The sequence below is a fragment of the Somniosus microcephalus genome, chromosome 19 (assembly GCF_052327205.1).
Source record: "Somniosus microcephalus isolate GS21.2 chromosome 19, FLI_Smic_1.0, whole genome shotgun sequence".
Lineage (NCBI taxonomy): Eukaryota > Metazoa > Chordata > Chondrichthyes > Squaliformes > Somniosidae > Somniosus > Somniosus microcephalus.
Window position 1 is genome coordinate 74358797 of NC_141005.1, and position 18685 is coordinate 74377481.

General features: G+C 47.5%; 1 protein-coding gene across 5 annotated transcripts in view; it reads right to left on the bottom strand.

The window, feature by feature from the left end:
- The window catches only part of cabin1 (calcineurin binding protein 1), a 464264-nt gene that overhangs the window by 12647 nt on the left and 432932 nt on the right, over positions 1 to 18685 (bottom strand). For 4 of the 5 annotated variants that reach the window (XM_085962047.1, XM_085962050.1, XM_085962048.1 and 1 more), the window contains exons 33-34: positions 11519 to 11807; positions 5198 to 5374 (exon numbers count right to left, since the gene is read on the bottom strand). In XM_085962047.1, the coding sequence (XP_085818173.1) occupies positions 5198 to 5374; positions 11519 to 11807 (466 nt within the window). The remainder of the gene's footprint in view (positions 1 to 5197; positions 5375 to 11518; positions 11808 to 18685) is intronic. The other variant, XM_085962049.1, reaches the window with a different exon arrangement.

An 18685-nucleotide genomic window follows, 5' to 3' on the forward strand; every position in this document is an offset into this window, starting at 1 on the left:
CCCCTTATTAGTTTAAAGCCCAATCTACTGCCCTAGTTATTTGATTCGCCAGGATACTGGTCCCAGCCCGGTTTAAATGGAGCCTGTCCCAACGGAACAGCTCCCTCTTTCCCCAGTACTGGTGCCAGTGCCCCATGAATTGAAACCCCTGCCTCCCACACCACTCTTTCAGCCACGCCTTTAACTCTCTAATCTGTTTGTCCCTATGCCAATTTGCGCATGGCTCAGGTAACAATCCAGAGATTACCTTTATTTATGTCATTATCACAGGCATATAGAAAATAATTTTCCACAAGTGACAGGGAAATGACTGGAGAAGCTGGGGTTGTTCTCCATAGAGCAGAGAAGGTTAAGAGGAGATCTGATAGAGGTGTTCAAAATCATGAATGGTTTTGATAGAGTAAATGAGAAACTGTTTCCAGTGTCAGGAGGGTCGGTAACCAGAGGACACAGATTTAAAGTGATTGGCAAAAGAACCAGAGACGACATGAGGAAAACATTTTTTTTTACACAGTGAGTTGTTGTGATCTGGAATGCACTGTCTGAAAGGGTGGTGGAAGCAGATTCAATAGTAACTTTCAAAAGAGAATTGGACAAATATTTGATGGACAAAAAAATACAGGGCTATGGGGAAAGAACAGGGGAGTGGGATTAATTAGATAGCTCTACCAAAGAGGCAGCACAGGAATGATGGGCCGAATGGCCTCCTTCTGTGCTGCATCATTCTATGATCAACGTTCCCTTTAAGACCAGCTCTCTCTCTCTCTCTCTTTTTTTCAATACTAAATTTCACACATGCGCGAATCTGAATGGGCCGCGCACCCAAAATATAAATTAGGAGAAACATTGTCTATGATTCGATGAAATATCATTCTTTTATGTCAGGGTTGAAAGGGAGGTGGGCGTGCTTGCTTCCCTCCAATGGGGAGTGCTTGCCTTGCTCTTGGGATACTAGCTTAGTCAGACTAAAGTGCAAAGTGTAATGTCAGCTCCTGTGTTTTGCGGGTGTTGGTGGTATGCAGTTCCGTAAACTGGTCCCAGTCAGTCAATTCAGAATCAGAAACTGTTTATATCAATTCACTGTGTGATATGAGACTCAAGTGGTTTTGATGTAGTTATATGTTAACACTAACTGGTATGAATGACTGCCCCAACACTACAGCATGTTATTCTATTAAACTTTGTTCAGTAATGTTTTCAAAATTCATCTGCTTTCCTTCTGCCAAAAAATTAATTGAATAAAAACAAGTTTGGACTGCAGCGTCATGCTGAATTCTGAAGGCTGTTCAGACAATACAGCTCACTGAGCACGTGCCGCACGTTTCACAAGAAGCTCCCTACCCGAGGATACAGCACAAGACAACATTCTTATCAGTAGGCTGTTCAGCAACCCGGCACTTGGGAATCTGTTCTAATTGCTGGAGAAAGGCTGGTAAGAGCTCTGATAAACTGAAGGTTAGAAATCCCGGTTGTCTTGTATTCTAGTGTTAGTCCAATTCTCTTCATTTTCTAACTCCATTTGTCTTTGTAAATAAATTTGATTCATTGTTTTAGCCTGTCGAATATCTAATATGTGGGGGATATGTGCGGAACATTTCTGCTTATCCTCAAAATTCTAGTTTGCAGTTTAATGAATTCATGGTAATTGTTAATTTCTATCTTGACTTATTCTGCAGGAGTTAAACTTAAAAGCTGCACATCGTAAAGGGCCATGGTCTGCTTACGGAAACCACTGCAGACCACGGAAAGAAGAAAACAGTCCATAAATTCCAGAAACACTGACAATGACAGGGAAGTGATGTATCAAGTAAATATTATTACACCAGGATACACCAGTGTAATTAAGTGACTAAGAGTCACGTTTATCATTTCCCAACTAGCGGCCTGTCATTTACAGGCGGTTTTGGGTTTTAGAAGCTTAGCCACTGGGGCTCCCGAACAGAAAGCTACAATTACATTTAATATTTCCACTGCGTCTGTGTTATTTTGAATATTTTAGGCGGTTTTGTAAGCTCTGGTGATAGGGGCCATTGACACTTATATTAACAGGAATTATTTTTTTTAAATCAGTGGAAATAGACAAAAAAATGAACACTAGGGTGGTGCAGAATGGGACTCTCAATCAGCTACTGAAAAGCCTGTAACAAAATTCCACTAATTGGCGGCTGTCCTGTTCAACAGCCTCCACCAGCAAATGTTTGGTGCTCTAGCTGTCAAAAATGATCAGCTTCACAGTAACAGCTGATGGGTTTTGACATTTTAGCCTTGATTCTGGTTTTTAATAAATGGGAATAAGATATCACAGGCTGCTCCACTGAGAATCGGCTCCTCGTCTAGTTTTTATGGTAAAGGGACATTGATGTCAAGTCTGTCTTTTTACGAATCACTTGAAAAAAAATCAGTAACTGTTGCTAAATAAGCTAAGTATCAAGGTTAAATTTTTGTAACCTTTGGCACTAGCTGTTAGACATCAGTTTATTTTTGTAAGCAAGTGAGGAAAAGCGTTTTTTTTCCCTTAGATATATATTGTTATTTCACATATATTAAACCTCTCTTTATTCAGAAACAAATGAGTTATTATTCAGCAATAAAGTGTATAAAAATTAACACTACCTCTTGGCAATAACTGGTCTATACTGGAGAGGACACTTCAATTCTTTTTAACATCCTGTACAATTTTTAAAAGGTTTTCAAATGGAAAATGGGGGATTCAACCCAAATCTCATGTACGAGGGTTTTTTTTAAATGATCTATGTTTAATGTTTTGCTTTATTTTAAGGAGGTGTTGGTCTTGGAAACCCAAATCACTGCCTCAGAGTGGGCCCATGGCAGAGGTAGCACAACTCTGGGTTCAGAAGGCACACTGGGGATCGGGAGAAGGCTGCACATTTGTGACTCGAGGTGTGGAAACGAGGCTGCACATTTTAAAAAAAAATTCGTTCAGGGATGTGGGTGTTGCTGGCAAGGCCAGCATTTATTGGCCATCCCTAATTGCCCTCGAGAAGGTGGTGAGCCGCCTTCTTGAACCGCTGCAGTCCGTGTGGTGAAGGTCCTCCCACAGTGCTGTTAGGGAGGGAGTTCCAGGATTTTGACCTGGCGACGATGAAGGAATGGCAATATATTTCCAAGTCAGGATGGTGTGCAACTTGGAGGTGATGGGGTTCCCATGCGCCTGCTGCCCTTGTCCTTCTAGGTGGTAGAGGTCACGGGTTTGGGAGGTGCTGCCGAAGAAGCCTTGGCGAGTTGCTGCAGTGCATCTTGTAGATGGTACACACTGCAGCCACGGTACGCCGGTGGGGGAGGGAGTGAATGTTTAAGGTTGTGGATGGGGTGCCAATCAAACGGGCTGCTTTGTCCTGGATGGTGTCGAGCCTCTTGAGTGTTGTTGGAGCTGCACTCATCCAGGCACGTGGAGAGTATTCCATCACACTCCTGACTTGTGCCTTGTCAATGGTGGAAAGACTTTGAGGAGTTGCAGAATACCCAGCCTCTGACCCACTCTTGTTGCCACAGTATTTATGTGGCTGGTGCAGTTAAGTTTCTGGTCAATGGTGACCCCCAGGATGTTGATGGTTGGTGATTCGGCGATGGTAATGCCATTGAATGTCATGGGGAGGTGGTTAGACTCTCGCTTGTTGGCGATAGTTGTTGCCTGGCACTTGTGTGGCGCCAATGTTACTTGCCACTTATCAGCCCAAGCCTGAATGGCGTCCAGGTTTTGCTGAATGCGGGCATGGACTGCTTCATTTTCTGAGGAGTTGCGAATGGAACTGAACACTGTGCAATCATCAGCGAACATCCCCACTTCTGACCTTATGATGGAGGGAAGGTCATTGATGAAGCAGCTGAAGATGGTTGGGCCTAGGACACTGCCCTGAGGAACTCCTGCAGCAATGTTTGTGACTCGAGGTGTGGACGGCAAGGCTGCACATCTGTGGCAGTGATTTGAATCAGAGTCAAAGTGCTCACTCAGCCTCAAGCAAACTTGTCTAGGAGAAGGAAAACTTTGATTTCAAAGCTGAGCTGGACGAGCCCATTAGCTTTGAAAGGGTATTCATTCCTGATCATCGTGGATGCAGCATGTCAACCTAGAGGGTTGGTGGGATCGGTTATCTATTGACATTATTCACCTGTCACACGGGTCACAGCAACGTCCCGCTGACCAGAGGCGATAAGTTGACTGACCTCAGGTCCCAGAATATAGGGATCTTCGCTGCCATGAGGAGCGCTGAGGACTGCGAGAGATGAAGATGTGCGATCTACCACGTGACGCTCTGTCGGAACATGCTACAGTGATGATGGTGCTACACAAGTGCCGCATTAAAAACTCAGAAGACAAATGAACATACCCAGAAAACTCAAAACCTTAAGCTTTTGACCAACTATCAGAAGAGGAAATGAAAAACAGCCAATGTCTGGCCAGAGAAATAGCATCAAATCAGGCAAGGTCACTGAGAACTGGAATACTGTGCTGCACTGTACCCGATCACTCTGCTCACTCCACTCCACATCCTGTTCTGTTTAGCAGGGAAAATGAAGAGTTGATGAAGCTGGCTGGGGAGAGCAGGAGAGGGGAAGAGGTGTTCCCTTGCTTTTGTGTAAGATGCACAGAACTCATTAGTGCCTGTGATGCTGATACACTGGAGATGAATCACTTTATTACTACAGCTCCTGTGCTCTCTGACACATCCATTTATCAGTTACTCACTAAATGGATTAATAGACAGCATCATTGCTGTGACTACACGCAGAACCCTGAATGTCACATTACAAAGAGCCTGAAAATACTACAGCAGCTACTTAGAGAAGATTCACTCACTGTTTAACAAATCACATCTCAACTAATGACTGCTATATACAATCTAGCAGGTGTGTGCTGGAGGACAACTGTATAGCAGAGTGAAGCACAGGGAGTGTGCCCGCAGAGCAATACATTTCGTTAGGTCGCAAATGTAAAGTTAATGCAAGATGTTTACCCTGCTGAACTTACTACATTCCCTTTCAGTTTGATAGACCATCTTTGAGCGATCTATTACACAGAGAGTTCAGCAATGGTGGGAGATTGGAGAGGTTCGGCGCAGAGCGCACTGCTGATGCTGCCTCCCTTTGGCAGCCTGTACTTTGTGCCCAGCACACAGACCCATGGTTGATGTACAAGCTGCACGTCTGTTAGTAACCTGTTGCTGGATGTACTCACTGTGACTGGAGCAGTGCGCAGGATGGGAGCCCTCATCTTGTGGAGCATAAGTGCCCTCTTCTTGCCAGCGAGAGGAATCGTGGGATGAAGCGACGGTTGCCATTTTCATCTGTTGGCACAAGTGAGTCTCCTGGTGCTGATAGCTCAGTCCTTCTAGAGGCTCCTCTGAATCTTCATCTGAAAAGCACGGTGTATAGAACAGACCCAACTGACTCCAATTCATTATGTTCTATGCTCTCTTACCTACTCACCTAGTGGTGTCGCAAGGCTTATTCAGGGCAATGGCACCAATATACCACCTGCATCGCACATTAATACTGTGCCACTATGTTCCTTGTGTGGCACTCAATGCATCTTCTCAAATTGTTCCCGCCATAACAGTACTCACCAGCACTTCAACCCAGAGTCAAACAGCTCAATATCTTTTCAGCAGATGTGGCCCAGGGTTGGAAGGACTGAATCTGCTAGATTTTTCAATTCAAGTTAACTGCTCTGGAAAAGGATTCGAATAAATACATCGTACAAAATACCAGTTTTATCAGGAAGTGTGCGTGGAGATGAAAACGTTACATTAAAAAAAATGGTTGTAACAACATGCAAAGGGTTACTGATGGGACAGAAGTAGAAAAGCACAAAATATATCAGCTCATTCTGAAAGAAATAAAGACTTACATTTATATAGCGCCTTTCATGAGCTCAGGACACCCCAAAGGGCTTTACAGCCAATGAAGTACTTTTTGAAGTGTAGTCACTGTTGTAATGTAGGAAACTCAGCAGCCAATTTGCGCACAGCAAGCTCCCACAAACAGCGATGTGATAATGACCAGATCATCTGTTTTTAGTGATATTGATTGAGAGATAAATATTGGACAGGACACCGGGGATAAACTCCCCTGCTCTTCTTTGAAATAGTGCCGTGGGAGTACGTCCACCTGAGAGAGCAGATGGAGCCTCTGTTTAACAGCTTATCTGAAAAACGGCACTTCCAACAGTGTAGCAGCACTCCCTAGTACTGCACTGGAGTGTTGGCCTAGATTCTGTGCTCAAGTCTCTGGAGTGGGACTTGAATCCACGACCTTCTGACTCTGAGGCGAGAGCGCTACTATTGAGCCATGACTAACATCAATTGTGAGACGTGTCTGCATTGACCGTCTTTAGGATGGATTTCAGGTAAATGGTTCAAGTTCAAATCCAAGTCTCTCGAACATACTGGGCTAAGCAGCTCACTGCCTGCTGGCCAGTGTGTGCCCAATGTACGATTGGCCAACCACCAGCCAGCGTGTCTCTGCTTTACCATTCAGTGATTGTCGACCAGCAGGCACTCCATGGGCTGTCTTCATTTTGGGAGAGTGCGGAACAAAGCAAAGCCAGTTCTGCACCATGAGAGGAGCAAGGGCTGCTGCAACACAACCCTGTGTATCACAGACATAAGGCCACTAGACTGCTTGCAGAATTTATTGATCACTTCTGGGGTCAGACTGAAGGATCAATGTCCCCTCTGTCTATTGGTTAGAAGGCTGAGTGAAAGAGGCTTGGTGCAATTCCAATCAACACTATTTCAATGTACCACAATGCTCACAAATGGGGATATCTCACTTCGAGAGGCCATTGAATGGCTGGTGTGAGAAATGGAGCCATCACAGTAGAGTGGTATTCTGAGATTCGGATTAACAGCTTGGCTTAGTTGGTAACAATCCTTCCCGAGTCAGAAGGTTGTGGGTTGAATTCCCACTTCAGGACTTGAGCACATGATCTAGGCTGACACTTCAGTGCAGTACTGAGGAGCTATATTGCCACATTAAACAGAGGTCCCACCTTTCTGTTTCATTCGTTCAGATGGATGTTAATGATCCCATGGCACTATTTCAAGAGGAATAGGGAATTCTCTTAGTGCCATGGCCAACATTCATCCCTCACTCAGATACTATCAAAAAACAGACCAACTCATCCTGCATGTTTGTGAGACCTGGCTGTATGACATTTGCTGCTGCATTTACCTACAGAACAGTGACAACACTTCAAAAGCAATTCACCCATGGGACTATAGGGAAGGGGAATTGTCATACAGACACAGCAAGCCCGAGGGGAGAACGAGCAGAACCAGACACACAGACCCCAGGGAGAATGAGCAGGACCAGACACACAGACCCCAGGGAGAATGAGCAATACCACACACAGACCCCAGGGAGAATGAGCAGGACCAGACACACAGACCCCAGGAAGAATGAGCAGGACCAGACACACAGACCCCAGGGAGAATGAGCAGGACCAGACACACAGACCCCAGGGAGAATGAGCAGAACCAGACACACAGACCCCAGGGAGAATGAGCAGGACCAGACACACAGACCCCAGGGAGAATGAGCAGGACCAGACACACAGACCCCAGGGAGAATGAGCAGGACCAGACACACAGACCCCAGGGAGAATGAGCAGGACCAGACACACAGACCCCAGGGTGAATGAGCAAGACCAGACACACAGACCCCAGGGAGAATGAGCAGGACCAGACACACAGACCCCGGGGAGAATGAGCAGGACCAGACACACAGACCCCGGGGAGAAGGAGCAGGACCAGACACACAGACCCCAGGGAGAATGAGCAGGACCAGACACACAGACCCCGGGGAGAATGAGCAGGACCAGACACACAGACCCCGGGGAGAAGGAGCAGGACCAGACACACAGACCCCGGGGAGAAGGAGCAGGACCAGACACACAGACCCCGGGGAGAATGAGCAGGACCAGACACACAGACCCCGGGGAGAATGAGCAGGACCAGACACACAGAGAAGGAGCAGGACCAGACACACAGACCCCAGGGAGAATGAGCAGAACTTTTCGAATAGACATTTATTTGCTGTGTTATTCATTGTGGTCAATGTGTGAGAGTGGTTGTATATTTAGTTGGTCAGCACATTGGACTAAAAAATTAATCCTTGCAAGACTGAGGCAGCCAGAAAGGCACTTTAAGGGAATGTCCACGCCTATCACCCATACATACATCTTGTATTACATTGAGAGGCGAGCAATAGATTCCAAAACCACTGCTTCATTCAGGGAACTTGGCTGCTTGTCAGGCGCCCACTCAAGGCATAGCTTTACAAAGCTCAACTGGCAGACTCAACTCTGAGAGGGAATTATTAAACTTGTGCAGTTAATAAACCCCTGGAATCAGAACCACGGAAGGTGCCGCTCGTGCAATTTGACCACCACTAGGTGTCTATCATGTTTTGGCAATCTGGGCATTAGTGCCACCTAGTGACCGTATATCAGTTCTACACCTACTCTCCCATTTTATTGAAGTTCGATATATCCATTGCTGTCATCGCCTTTTTTTTAAATAGAATCGCTACAGGTGAGCGAAGCACCCCAATAATTAAAACATTCCCTCATAAAAGGATATTGCTGGTGACTACATTCCAGTCATTGGAGCACACACCTCATTTACAGGTCTTGTGATCTCTAACCTCGCGATGAAATGAGGTCAACAAGAGGTCAATGAGACAGGCACAAATTTAAGAAAATCACAAAAAGAATTAAGAGGTGAGAAAAAAATTCTTTACACAGAGAGTGGTTGGAAATGGAGAATTCCCTGCCACAAATTGCTGTTGAAGCAGGGACTGTAAACTCTTTTAAAAGGGAGTTAAATAGTTGCTTGAAAATGAAGAATAGCAAAGGGAATGGGGAGCGAACAGGAGAGCGTGATCAGAATCATGTGGAGAAAAGCACCGACACAGACTTGATGGGCTTAATGGACTTTGTCTATTCTGGAACATTCCATGGTGCTTGGGCTTATACCCGCTGGAGTTTAGAAGATTGAGAGGGGATCTCATTGAAACTTATAAAATTCTAACAGGACTGGACAGACTAGATGCAGGAAGGATGTTCCTGATGGCCGGGGAGTCCAGAACCAGGGGTCACAGTCTAAGGATAAGGGGTAAGCATTTAGGACAGAGATGAGGAGGAATTTCTTCATCCAGAGAGTGGTGAACCTGTGGAATTCTCAACCACAGAAGGCAGTGGAGGCCAATTCATTAAATATATTCAAGAAGGAGTTGGATATATTTCTTAAGGCTAAAGGGATCAAGGGATATGGGGAGAAGGCAGGGACAGGGTACTGAGTTTGGATGATCAGCCATGATCTCATTGAATGGCGGAGCAGGCGCGAGTGGCCGAATGGCCTACTCCTGCTCCTATCTTCTCTGTTTCTATGTGCCATGACTCTTTGATTAGAATGGACCCAAGGTAAATATAAAAAACATACCCAATTTGGAATGAACCCAGCCTGATTTCCCTCTGATTCATTATTCTATTCCAATCCTTTGGGCCTCTTTCCCCCTCCCCTACCCCATTTACCACTGATTTACAAAACAAAGATTTTTTTCTGCATAGAATTTCTTAAAAGAATGAAAAGTTCATTGAAACATTTTTTTTTAAACCTGCTTGCTGCCAAGAGACAAGTCGTTTTCAGAAATTGTTTCCAGCCCTTACTGGAACACGGTGCTAAACTAAAGCATCCATGCAGGTCTCGCTGCCAGCTAGCACTGAACTCGACCCCTGCCTAACTACAGCACAAAACAGTTCCAAAACAGTACTGCCTGCTGTAGCAACATGCTGTGCCATGAAACAGTGGGGCACAGGCCCAGACTCTAGCACTCCTCATGAAACACACACTTGATCATGACTATGCCAGACAGAGAGGCAGAGCTGAGGCCAAATGTTGCACCTGCAAGTGTGGCTTGGCAGCTCACCCTGGTGGGCTGATCTCGTGCCGTGCTGGCCGCAGGCTCCGCAGCAGCACTGGCGGGTGCGGAGGAAGAGTGGTGCAAGGCAATGAACAAGAAGAGAATGGATGGGAAAAAGAAATTGGGAAATGCCCCCCCTTCCACTAAAAAGGAGAGAGTCCCCCCTCCCCCTGTTCAGTGTGTAAATACACTGCAGCTATGGCACTGAGCCACACAGACCAGAAGGCTCCCAGCCTCGATTCAATCCTTGGTCTGTGCCGAGTTAGCCGATGTCAACCACAGCAGCATTTGGGGAGCTGCAATTAACCAGAGCATCCACGGGCTGGCTGGTGCTTGGTTGGGGGGGGCGGGGGAAGATCAGCCAGGCTTCCCGTCCTCATCACCCTGCTGGGCCGTTGCTGTGTGCAGATGTTACAGAAAGACTGGGTCGGGGTTTGGCTGAGAGAACTCAGGCCAGGTCCCAGTAATTTAAATTATGTAGAATAATTACGGATGTTGGGTTTGGTCTCTCGAAAAGAGGCGGCTTCGAGGTAACTAAACAGAGGTTTTCAAAGTTAAGAAGGGGAATTGTTAAAAGTTGATCATATTTTCATGTTCAAGAATCAAAGATGTAGTTTAAAAATGAGGAACTGAGGAGTGGATTGAGGCGGAATGATTTCACACAAAGGATAACACATATGGAACAAACTGCAAGAAACAACAGTGAAATGAGGGGATTGAGGGCTACAGTTGAAGGACAGTGTTCTGGATAGAGATCAACCAAAGGGCGAGGCTTTCTCCTGTTCTTAAACTTCCCAGTTTTCATATGTTGAATAGGCTGCTGACTCACTGTTAGTGTCACCCATCAACTGCTCATGCTTGGGTGAGGTACTGGAGACTCTGGCAACATTTGGGAACCAGGCCCCTGAATGAGTCACTGCCTTCAGGAGAGGAGAGAATAGTGGAGCAACAAATGGAAACCAAACGTCCCCTCCCCTCCTGCATGCAGTCCTTCATAAAAATTAAGTTTACTGGGGAATAAAAGCACATTCTTTGAAAACATCTCATTCCCTTCGCTGTTACATACAGGCTGCAACTTCATATTTACCTTATCCATATCCTATCCCACTACATGTCCTGCTTGCCTATTGCACCTGCCGTCCCTGCCCAATATTAGTTCCCAGTCCCCTAAAAGCTGCAATTTAAAATTCTCAACCTTGTGTTCAAATTCCTCCATGACCTTGCCCTGCCCTATCTCCATAACCTTCTCCGGCCTTAGAAACATCCCCAAACTCTCCACCCCTCTGACTCCAGCTTCTTGTGCGCACCCCCTGGCCCCCCCCCCAACCAACCTTCCTTTAGCTGCCGGAGTCTCGGGAATGATCTCCCTAAACCCTTCTCCTTTCCACCTCCCAGAAGACTCTTCTTTAGCCCCAGCTCTTTAATCAAGCTCTGTGCTTCCCCTCCTAGTCTTTCCTCCTTTGGCTCAGTCTCCACTTTTTCTTATGCCTCTGTGAAGCACCTTGGGACGTTTTTCTATGTTAAAGGCACTTTATAAATGCGAGTGATTGTTTTAAGCAGCAATAAAGTTTACCTTGAGTGAGATATGACATGCTGGACAGTGTCTCTGTTGGACCAGCAGTTTGGGGCTCGACGTCCCGCGGCGTCAACATTGGTGTAACTTCGGCACCTCGCACGTCCCCCTGGGCAATGTGGCTTAACCTCGTTCTCGACTGCGAGTCACTTGGCCTGGCGTTTTCAGGCACCCCTGTGCTGGGCGTAGTCGAAGTGGGAGCAGTTGGAGTGACGGTGCTGGGCGTGGAAGGGAAGAAGCTTTCCTTACAGTCCTTGGAGTACTTTGGCGTGGTTGGTGTCTCTCCTGACTGCAAGAAAGGGTGTTGAACAAAAATTAATTTTGCTGCAGGATTCAAAGTGTGCCCCACGCCAGCTGATGTGTCAGATTCTCCCATTTCCTTCTATGAAGCACCTATTTCTCTGCTCGTCACCTCTATAGGATGGCAAGGCTAAGATTGATAATGGGATTGTAGGGGATGCCAGGGCCTCTCAGTGCTCCTGTTTATTTTAGATTAAAGTTTCCCCCCTCTCTTTAGGTTTGTGAGACGTCCTGAGGTTTTGAAAGGCGCTATATAAATGCAAGTTCTTTCTTACTTCTTTCTGCTATCATTGCTCTGTAGCTTATTTTTTATTTGTTTATGGGATCTGGGCATCGCTGGCATGGCCAGCATTTATTGCCCTTGAGAAGGTGGTGGTGAGCCGCCTTCTTGAACCGCTGCAGTCCGTGTGGTGAAGGTACTCCCACAGTGCTGTTAGGGAGGGAGTTCCAGGATTTTGACCCAGCGACGATGAAGGAACGGCGATATACTTCTAAGTCAGGATGGTGTGTGACTTGGAGGGGAACTTGGAGGTGGTGGTGTTCCCATGAGCCTGCTGCCCTTGTCCTTCTAGGTGGAAGAGGTCGCGGGTTTGGGAGGTGCTGCCGAAGAAGCCTTGGCGAGTTGCTGCAGTGCATCTTGTAGATGGTACACACTGCAGCCACGGTACGCCGGTGGTGGAGGGAGTGAATGTTTAAGATGGTGGATGGGGTGCCAATCAAGCAGGCTGCTTTGTCCTGGATGGTGTCGAGCTTCTTGAGCATTCTTGGAGCTGCACTCATCCAGGCAAGTGGAGAGTATTCCATCACACGCCTGACTTGTGCCTTGTAGATGGTGGAAAGGCTTTGGGGAGTCAGGAGGTGAGACACTCGCCACAGAATACCCAGCCTCTGACCTGCTCTTGTTGCCACAGTATGTGTGTGGCTGGTCCAGTTAAGTTTCTGGTCAATGGTGACCCCAGGATGTTGATAGTGGGGGATTTGGTGATGGTAATGCCGTTGAATGTCAAGGGGCAGTGGTTAGACTCTCGCTTGTTGGAGATAGTCATTGCCTGGCACTTCTGTGGCGCGAATGTTACCTGCCACTTATCAGCCCAAGCCTGAACGTCGTCCAGGTCTTGTTGCATGTGGGCATGGACTGCTTCATTATCTGTGGAGTTGCGAATGGCGCTGAACACTGCGCAGTCATCAGCGAACATCCCCATTTCTGACCTTATGTTGGAGGGAAGGTCATTGATGAAGCAGCTGAAGAGGGTTGGGCCTAGGACACTACCCTGAGGAACTCCTGCAGCGATGTCCTGGGGCTGTGAAGATTGACCTTCAACCACCACAACCATCTTCCTTTGTGCTAGGTATGACTCCAGCCAGTGTAGAGTTTTCCCCCCAATTCCCATTGACTTCCATTTTACTAGGGCTCCTTGATGCCACACTCGGTCAAATGCTGCCTTGATGTCAAGGGCAGTCATTCTCACCTCACCTCTGGAATTCAGCTCCTTTGTCCATGTTTGGACCAAGTCTGTAATGAGGTCGGAAGCCGAGTCGTCCTGGCGGAACCCAAACTGGGCATCGGTGAGCTATGAAGTGTACAAAGCAGCTGCAGCAGGCCCTCTGATTTCAATGCTGAATCCTCTCACTCCCCCGTCCTTGGCCTCCAGTTGGTATCCCTCTGTACTCATGATGTGGTCAAACTGGAATCCAACCAATCACAGAGCACAAACGAAGGGACCGGTGCTTTCAAACTTGTCAATGCTGGGCCCATATACGCACAAGATGGGTCCTGATCTTCTACACACTGAGATATCAATCTCAGCGGCGAGGAAATGCCCCGTGGAGTTCAGCCATCTGCCCACTAAAACCCTGCTAATGGCTTGAGGGGAGCTGGGAAATCTGCTCTTTCTACTGAGGATGGGGAATGACCGAGGGTAGACATGAGGAAGAGGCAAAATAGATTGGGGAGGAGGAAGGCAACCCTCACAAAGAAATACTAACTTCTAAATGTTAACATTGTACAGTAAAGATGATTCAAAAACACTAAACATTTACAATAGCCGACCATAACCAGCTTGACTGAGGCACTGCAAGATGGCAACTCGCGGCACCTGTCCCAGCGGTCAGCTGGAACAACGGCTCTTTTTGACAACTCACAAAGTAACTAACTTCCTTTTACGTCACTCTGCCTGCCCTTCCCCCCCATCTCTTCCCCCCCACCCCAGCTCACCATTAGCGGGTGCAGAGAGAGGACAAGCTGCAGTGATGGGAATCACTGTCCACCAGTCTCTCTCTTCCTCCTCCCCCCACAAGAATGTTTGCTGAGTATTAGCTTGTCTCTGATTGCCTGTGCAGGACTGGTAAACACATTGATCCCTGTGCTGGGAGAAAAACACTGAAGGGGATTCTTGTGGCTGATGCCAATCCACAATATCCTCACACAACTCTGGTGCAAGGTCTCGAACGGATTAGTCAAAAACCTTTCATCAAATAATGCAATGGTCAGCTCATGTTATTAAGAGCAATTCAGGTCGCCGAGCGCACAGGCCTGTATAAACTGAATATTCAACCTAACATTAAGTGTCAAGTTACACTAGACAGTCACGGCCTATTGCAGGACCACTCGGGGGCTCACCCCCCGGCCCTCCACTCGGGGGCTCACCCCCCGGCCCTCCACTCGGGGGCTCACCCCCCCAGCCCTCCACTCGGGGGCTCACCCCCCGGCCCTCCACTCGGGGGCTCACCCCCCGGCCCTCCACTCGGGGGCTCACCCCCCGGCCCTCCACTCGGGGGCTCACCCCCCGGCCCTCCACTCGGGGGCTCACCCCCCGGCCCTCCACTCGGGGGCTCATTCTTGCAGAAAACCTCAGCACAGAAACTGCTCAGAACAGAGAAGCTGTCCAAATTAACAGATCTCCATGACATTGTGGCGATTGCACAGACTCAAGACTGGCAGACTGTTAATGCTTCACACCATATCCACCATCCTCTTTAGTCACCTCAGTTCAGAGTACTACATACTTGTTCCAGAAATCTTACTCTACGAGACATGTGTCTTTTTGGGGGTGCTATGACAAAGAAACACACATTCTTTAGTTATCAACAGGTTACCATGTCGCTTCACACACGTGAAGAAAGACATTTCGATGCAGTAACAAATCGAAGCTCTGGCAAACATCACAGCAGTACGTATACTACCTCCAGTCCTGTGATGCACAACACCCAAAACAAAACTAAAACCCCCCTCTGTCCATTTGAATTTTCATCCCACACATTATCTGGTCAAACTCAGACAGTAGGATTAATTGGAGGACATGAAAGATGTTCTGGAGCTGGCTTTCTACAGGCTGCCTGTAAAACCCCATTCCCACTTACTGCTGTATAGCCCGCCTCCTTCCTTCAGCTTGTCCAGCTGGCTATCCTGAGGCCCGAGAGCAGCGGCACCCTCACACTCTGACATTCCCTGTGCAGCTTCCCGATCTTCTGGTGCCTTTTTCGAATGAGACAGGATGCCAAGGCTACATGTAAATCTATTATGTCCAGAGTACACCTCCAGAAAAGGATGACAGGGGGCACCATGGCAACCATTCAATGAAACTGTTAACAAAATGGATATACTCAACCAGACATGTGGCTCAGAGGCTCTTTAGATACGCGCTCTCTCAGAATCATTAAGCCCCCTCAACAGTTCACATAGCAACTCTCAGGAAAATCACGTGGCAGGGCACTTGTATTTTATTCATTTTTATAAAAGGAACTGCAGCTCAGTGAGATTGCCTGTGGCTAAACTGCCACAAATCTGGACTCATACCCTCTATTTATATCCGAAAAAAAGATTCTCCCTCTTGGGGTAGCATCCAATGTTCTCGCTAAGCTGCATGGCCGCACAGTCATCGGCAAGGTCCTGTGCAGGTCGCTCACCGGCTTTTCCATTGTAGGTACCGTGCATGCACAAAAATGTGAATGGGCCACACAATGGGGGAGGCAGGCCGCGCAGGAGGCAGCACAGCTTAGTGGGGACGTTGGTAGCATCCCTGGAATATGTAAGGAGATCGGTTCAGTTTCATGGTATTCCTGGCTACGAAGGGCAATTCTCCCTCCATTTTCTGGGAAAGTGTCTGAACTCTACACGGCCCCTGTTTATGCTAACCGAGTCGTTTGTTGGTGATAAGAAAACAATGAAAGCATTGGGTACCTTTTGTTCAGGCGCATCATGCAAAATCTCCTCAGGTGTAATTTTCAAAAGCAGGAAATACAGTGAGCGCCATGTAATTATGCATTATTCAAAGACTATTTTTCTTATGCAGATTGCATACACTGAACCCCACATGGTGAAATGCAACACACAACTCTGAATATTAATATTTCTAGCGGCAATTGGAACCTGCGATGCAGGCAACAAAAGTTGAAACCCGTAAACATTTCAACAACACAATGTCAAGCATCACTCCAACCACTGAAACTATATGAAGTGCTCTACCTGGAGCTTGTTTAATCCGCACCATGTACTCACCCAGGGAGCTATTGTACACCAAGGTCTGAATCAGCAACAAGCATGGACACAGTTGGACACACTGCAAAAAGCCCATTCCACACTCAGTTAAAGTGGCAATAACAATTCCAACTAGTCCATATGTAAAAAGAACCCCATCTCTGATTGCAGAAAGTGGAGGGTCACCTGTGGAGTTAAACCCAGGATCTAATGAGACCAAATCAGGGGATCGCGACAGGCTCAGTGAGTGAGCGAGAACATGGCAGATGGATTATAATGTGGATAAATGTGAAGTTATCCACTTTGATAGAAAAAACAGAAAGGCAGTGTATTTCCTAAATGGTGAAAGATTGGGGAATGCAGATGCTCAAAGGGACCTGGGTGTCCTTGTACATGAGTCACTGAAAGTGAATGTGCAGGTGCAGCAAGCCATTAGGAAGGCAAATGGTATGCTGGCCTTCATTACAAGAGGATTTGAGTACAGGAGGAAAGAAGTCTTACTCCAATTATATAGGGCCTTGGTGAGACCACACCTGGAGTACTGTGTACAATTTTGGTCTCCTTTCCTAAGGAAGGATATACTTGCCATAGAGGAAGTGCAACGAAGGTTCACGAGATTGATTCCTGGGATGGCGGGACTGTCGTACGAGAAGAGATTGAGTAAACTAGGCCTGTATTCTCTTGAATTCAGAAAAATGAGAGGGGATCTCATTTAAGCATACAAAATTATTACAGGGCTTGATAGGGTGGATGCTGGGAGAATGTTTCCCTTTGCTGGGGAGTCTAGAACCAGGGGCCACAGCCTCAGGATAAAGGGTAGAACATTCAGGACTGTGATGAGAAGAAATTTCTTCACAGAGGGTGGTGAATCTTTGGAATTCTCTACCCCAGAGGGCTGTGGAGGCTCAGTCATTGGGTATATTCAAAACAGAAGTCGATAGATTTCTGACTAGTAAGGGCATCAAGGGATATGGCGATAGGGCCAGTGAATGGAGTTGAGGCAGAAGATCAGCCATGATCTCATTGAATGGCGGAGCAGGCTCGAAGGGCCGAATGGCCGACTCCTGCTCCTATTTCTTATGTTCTTAAAATGTAGCTAAAATCTGAGGACATTAAAAAGGGTTCACATATTACAGCTGTCCAGTGTGCAGGTGGATGTGGCCAACATTACATCTCTGATCTCAGCCACCCTACACATTTAACCACAAGCTCCAGAGGAAAACAAACACAGGCTCAATATCACTGAAACTCAGTAATCACAAGGAATTGAAGCTTCATTGAGTTTGGATTACTTTGGGATATAAGTACGAGAGTGGGGTCATCAATTTAACAAGTCAACAGCACCTCAATGGGAGATTCATGCATGAACAGGCCCAGCAAAACCAGGGGCAGCACGCTCCCAAATGAGACACTGTACTGGCCTGGTGGGAACTTGTCCGCTTTATGTTCTGGAGTTTCGAACTTTTTTTGCGAGATGTCGAGTCACCAATACAGATCTCATGCTGTTCTAGGAGAGGTGCTGTGAAGACCAGTGATGCGCCATCAATTACTCAAAAGACTGAGGTTGAACGAGTAACAATCAGGCTTTTATTAACTAAAGAATGAAGGTCTAGTCTCGAGTGGTCGACCCGTCCAGAATACTAAGGGACTGGGAGGTAGTCACTTATATACCTGGAATAGTGGGAGGAGTCAGCTGAGGCATGTCCAGACCTGTACCTAGTGGAATACACATACACATACAGACAGGTATAACAGTGGTTTACCACATTCACCCCTTGTTTAAAAATGAGTCCGGCGGGGTGAAGTGTATTTAAAAGTTTGTGTATTGGAGTCTCTCCGGAGGTCTTGTCTGCCGCTGTGATCGACGTGGCGACGGCAGGGGTGGTGGAGCTTCCGGCGTCGCATCCCGTGTAGGCTGGGGCCCTGGAGTGTAGTCCTCGTGGGTGACGGTCCAAGGCGAGCCGGCTGCTGGGGTTGGATATCGGGTCGTGGGGGGGGGGGGGGGGGGTGGTAATGGGTAGTGGGTTACAGCGGTCCCCGAGGGTGCGAGGTCTCGTATGGAGACTGTGTCCTCCCGCCCTACAGCGGTCCCCGAGGGTGCGAGGTCTCGTATGGAGACTGTGTCCTCCCGCCCGTCCGGGTACGCAATGTAAGCGTACTGGGGGTTGGCGTGGAGGAGGTCGACCCTCTCGACCAGGGGGTCCGTTTTATTGGCCCTCACGTGTCTTCTCAGTAGTACCGGTCCTGGGGACGTCAGCCATGGCGGTAACGATGTCCCCGATGTGGACTTCCTTGGGAAGACAAACATTTTCTCGTGAGGGGTGGCATTGGTGGCAGTGCAGAGCAGTGACCGAATCGAGTGGAGCGCATCGGGGAGCACCTCCTGCCAG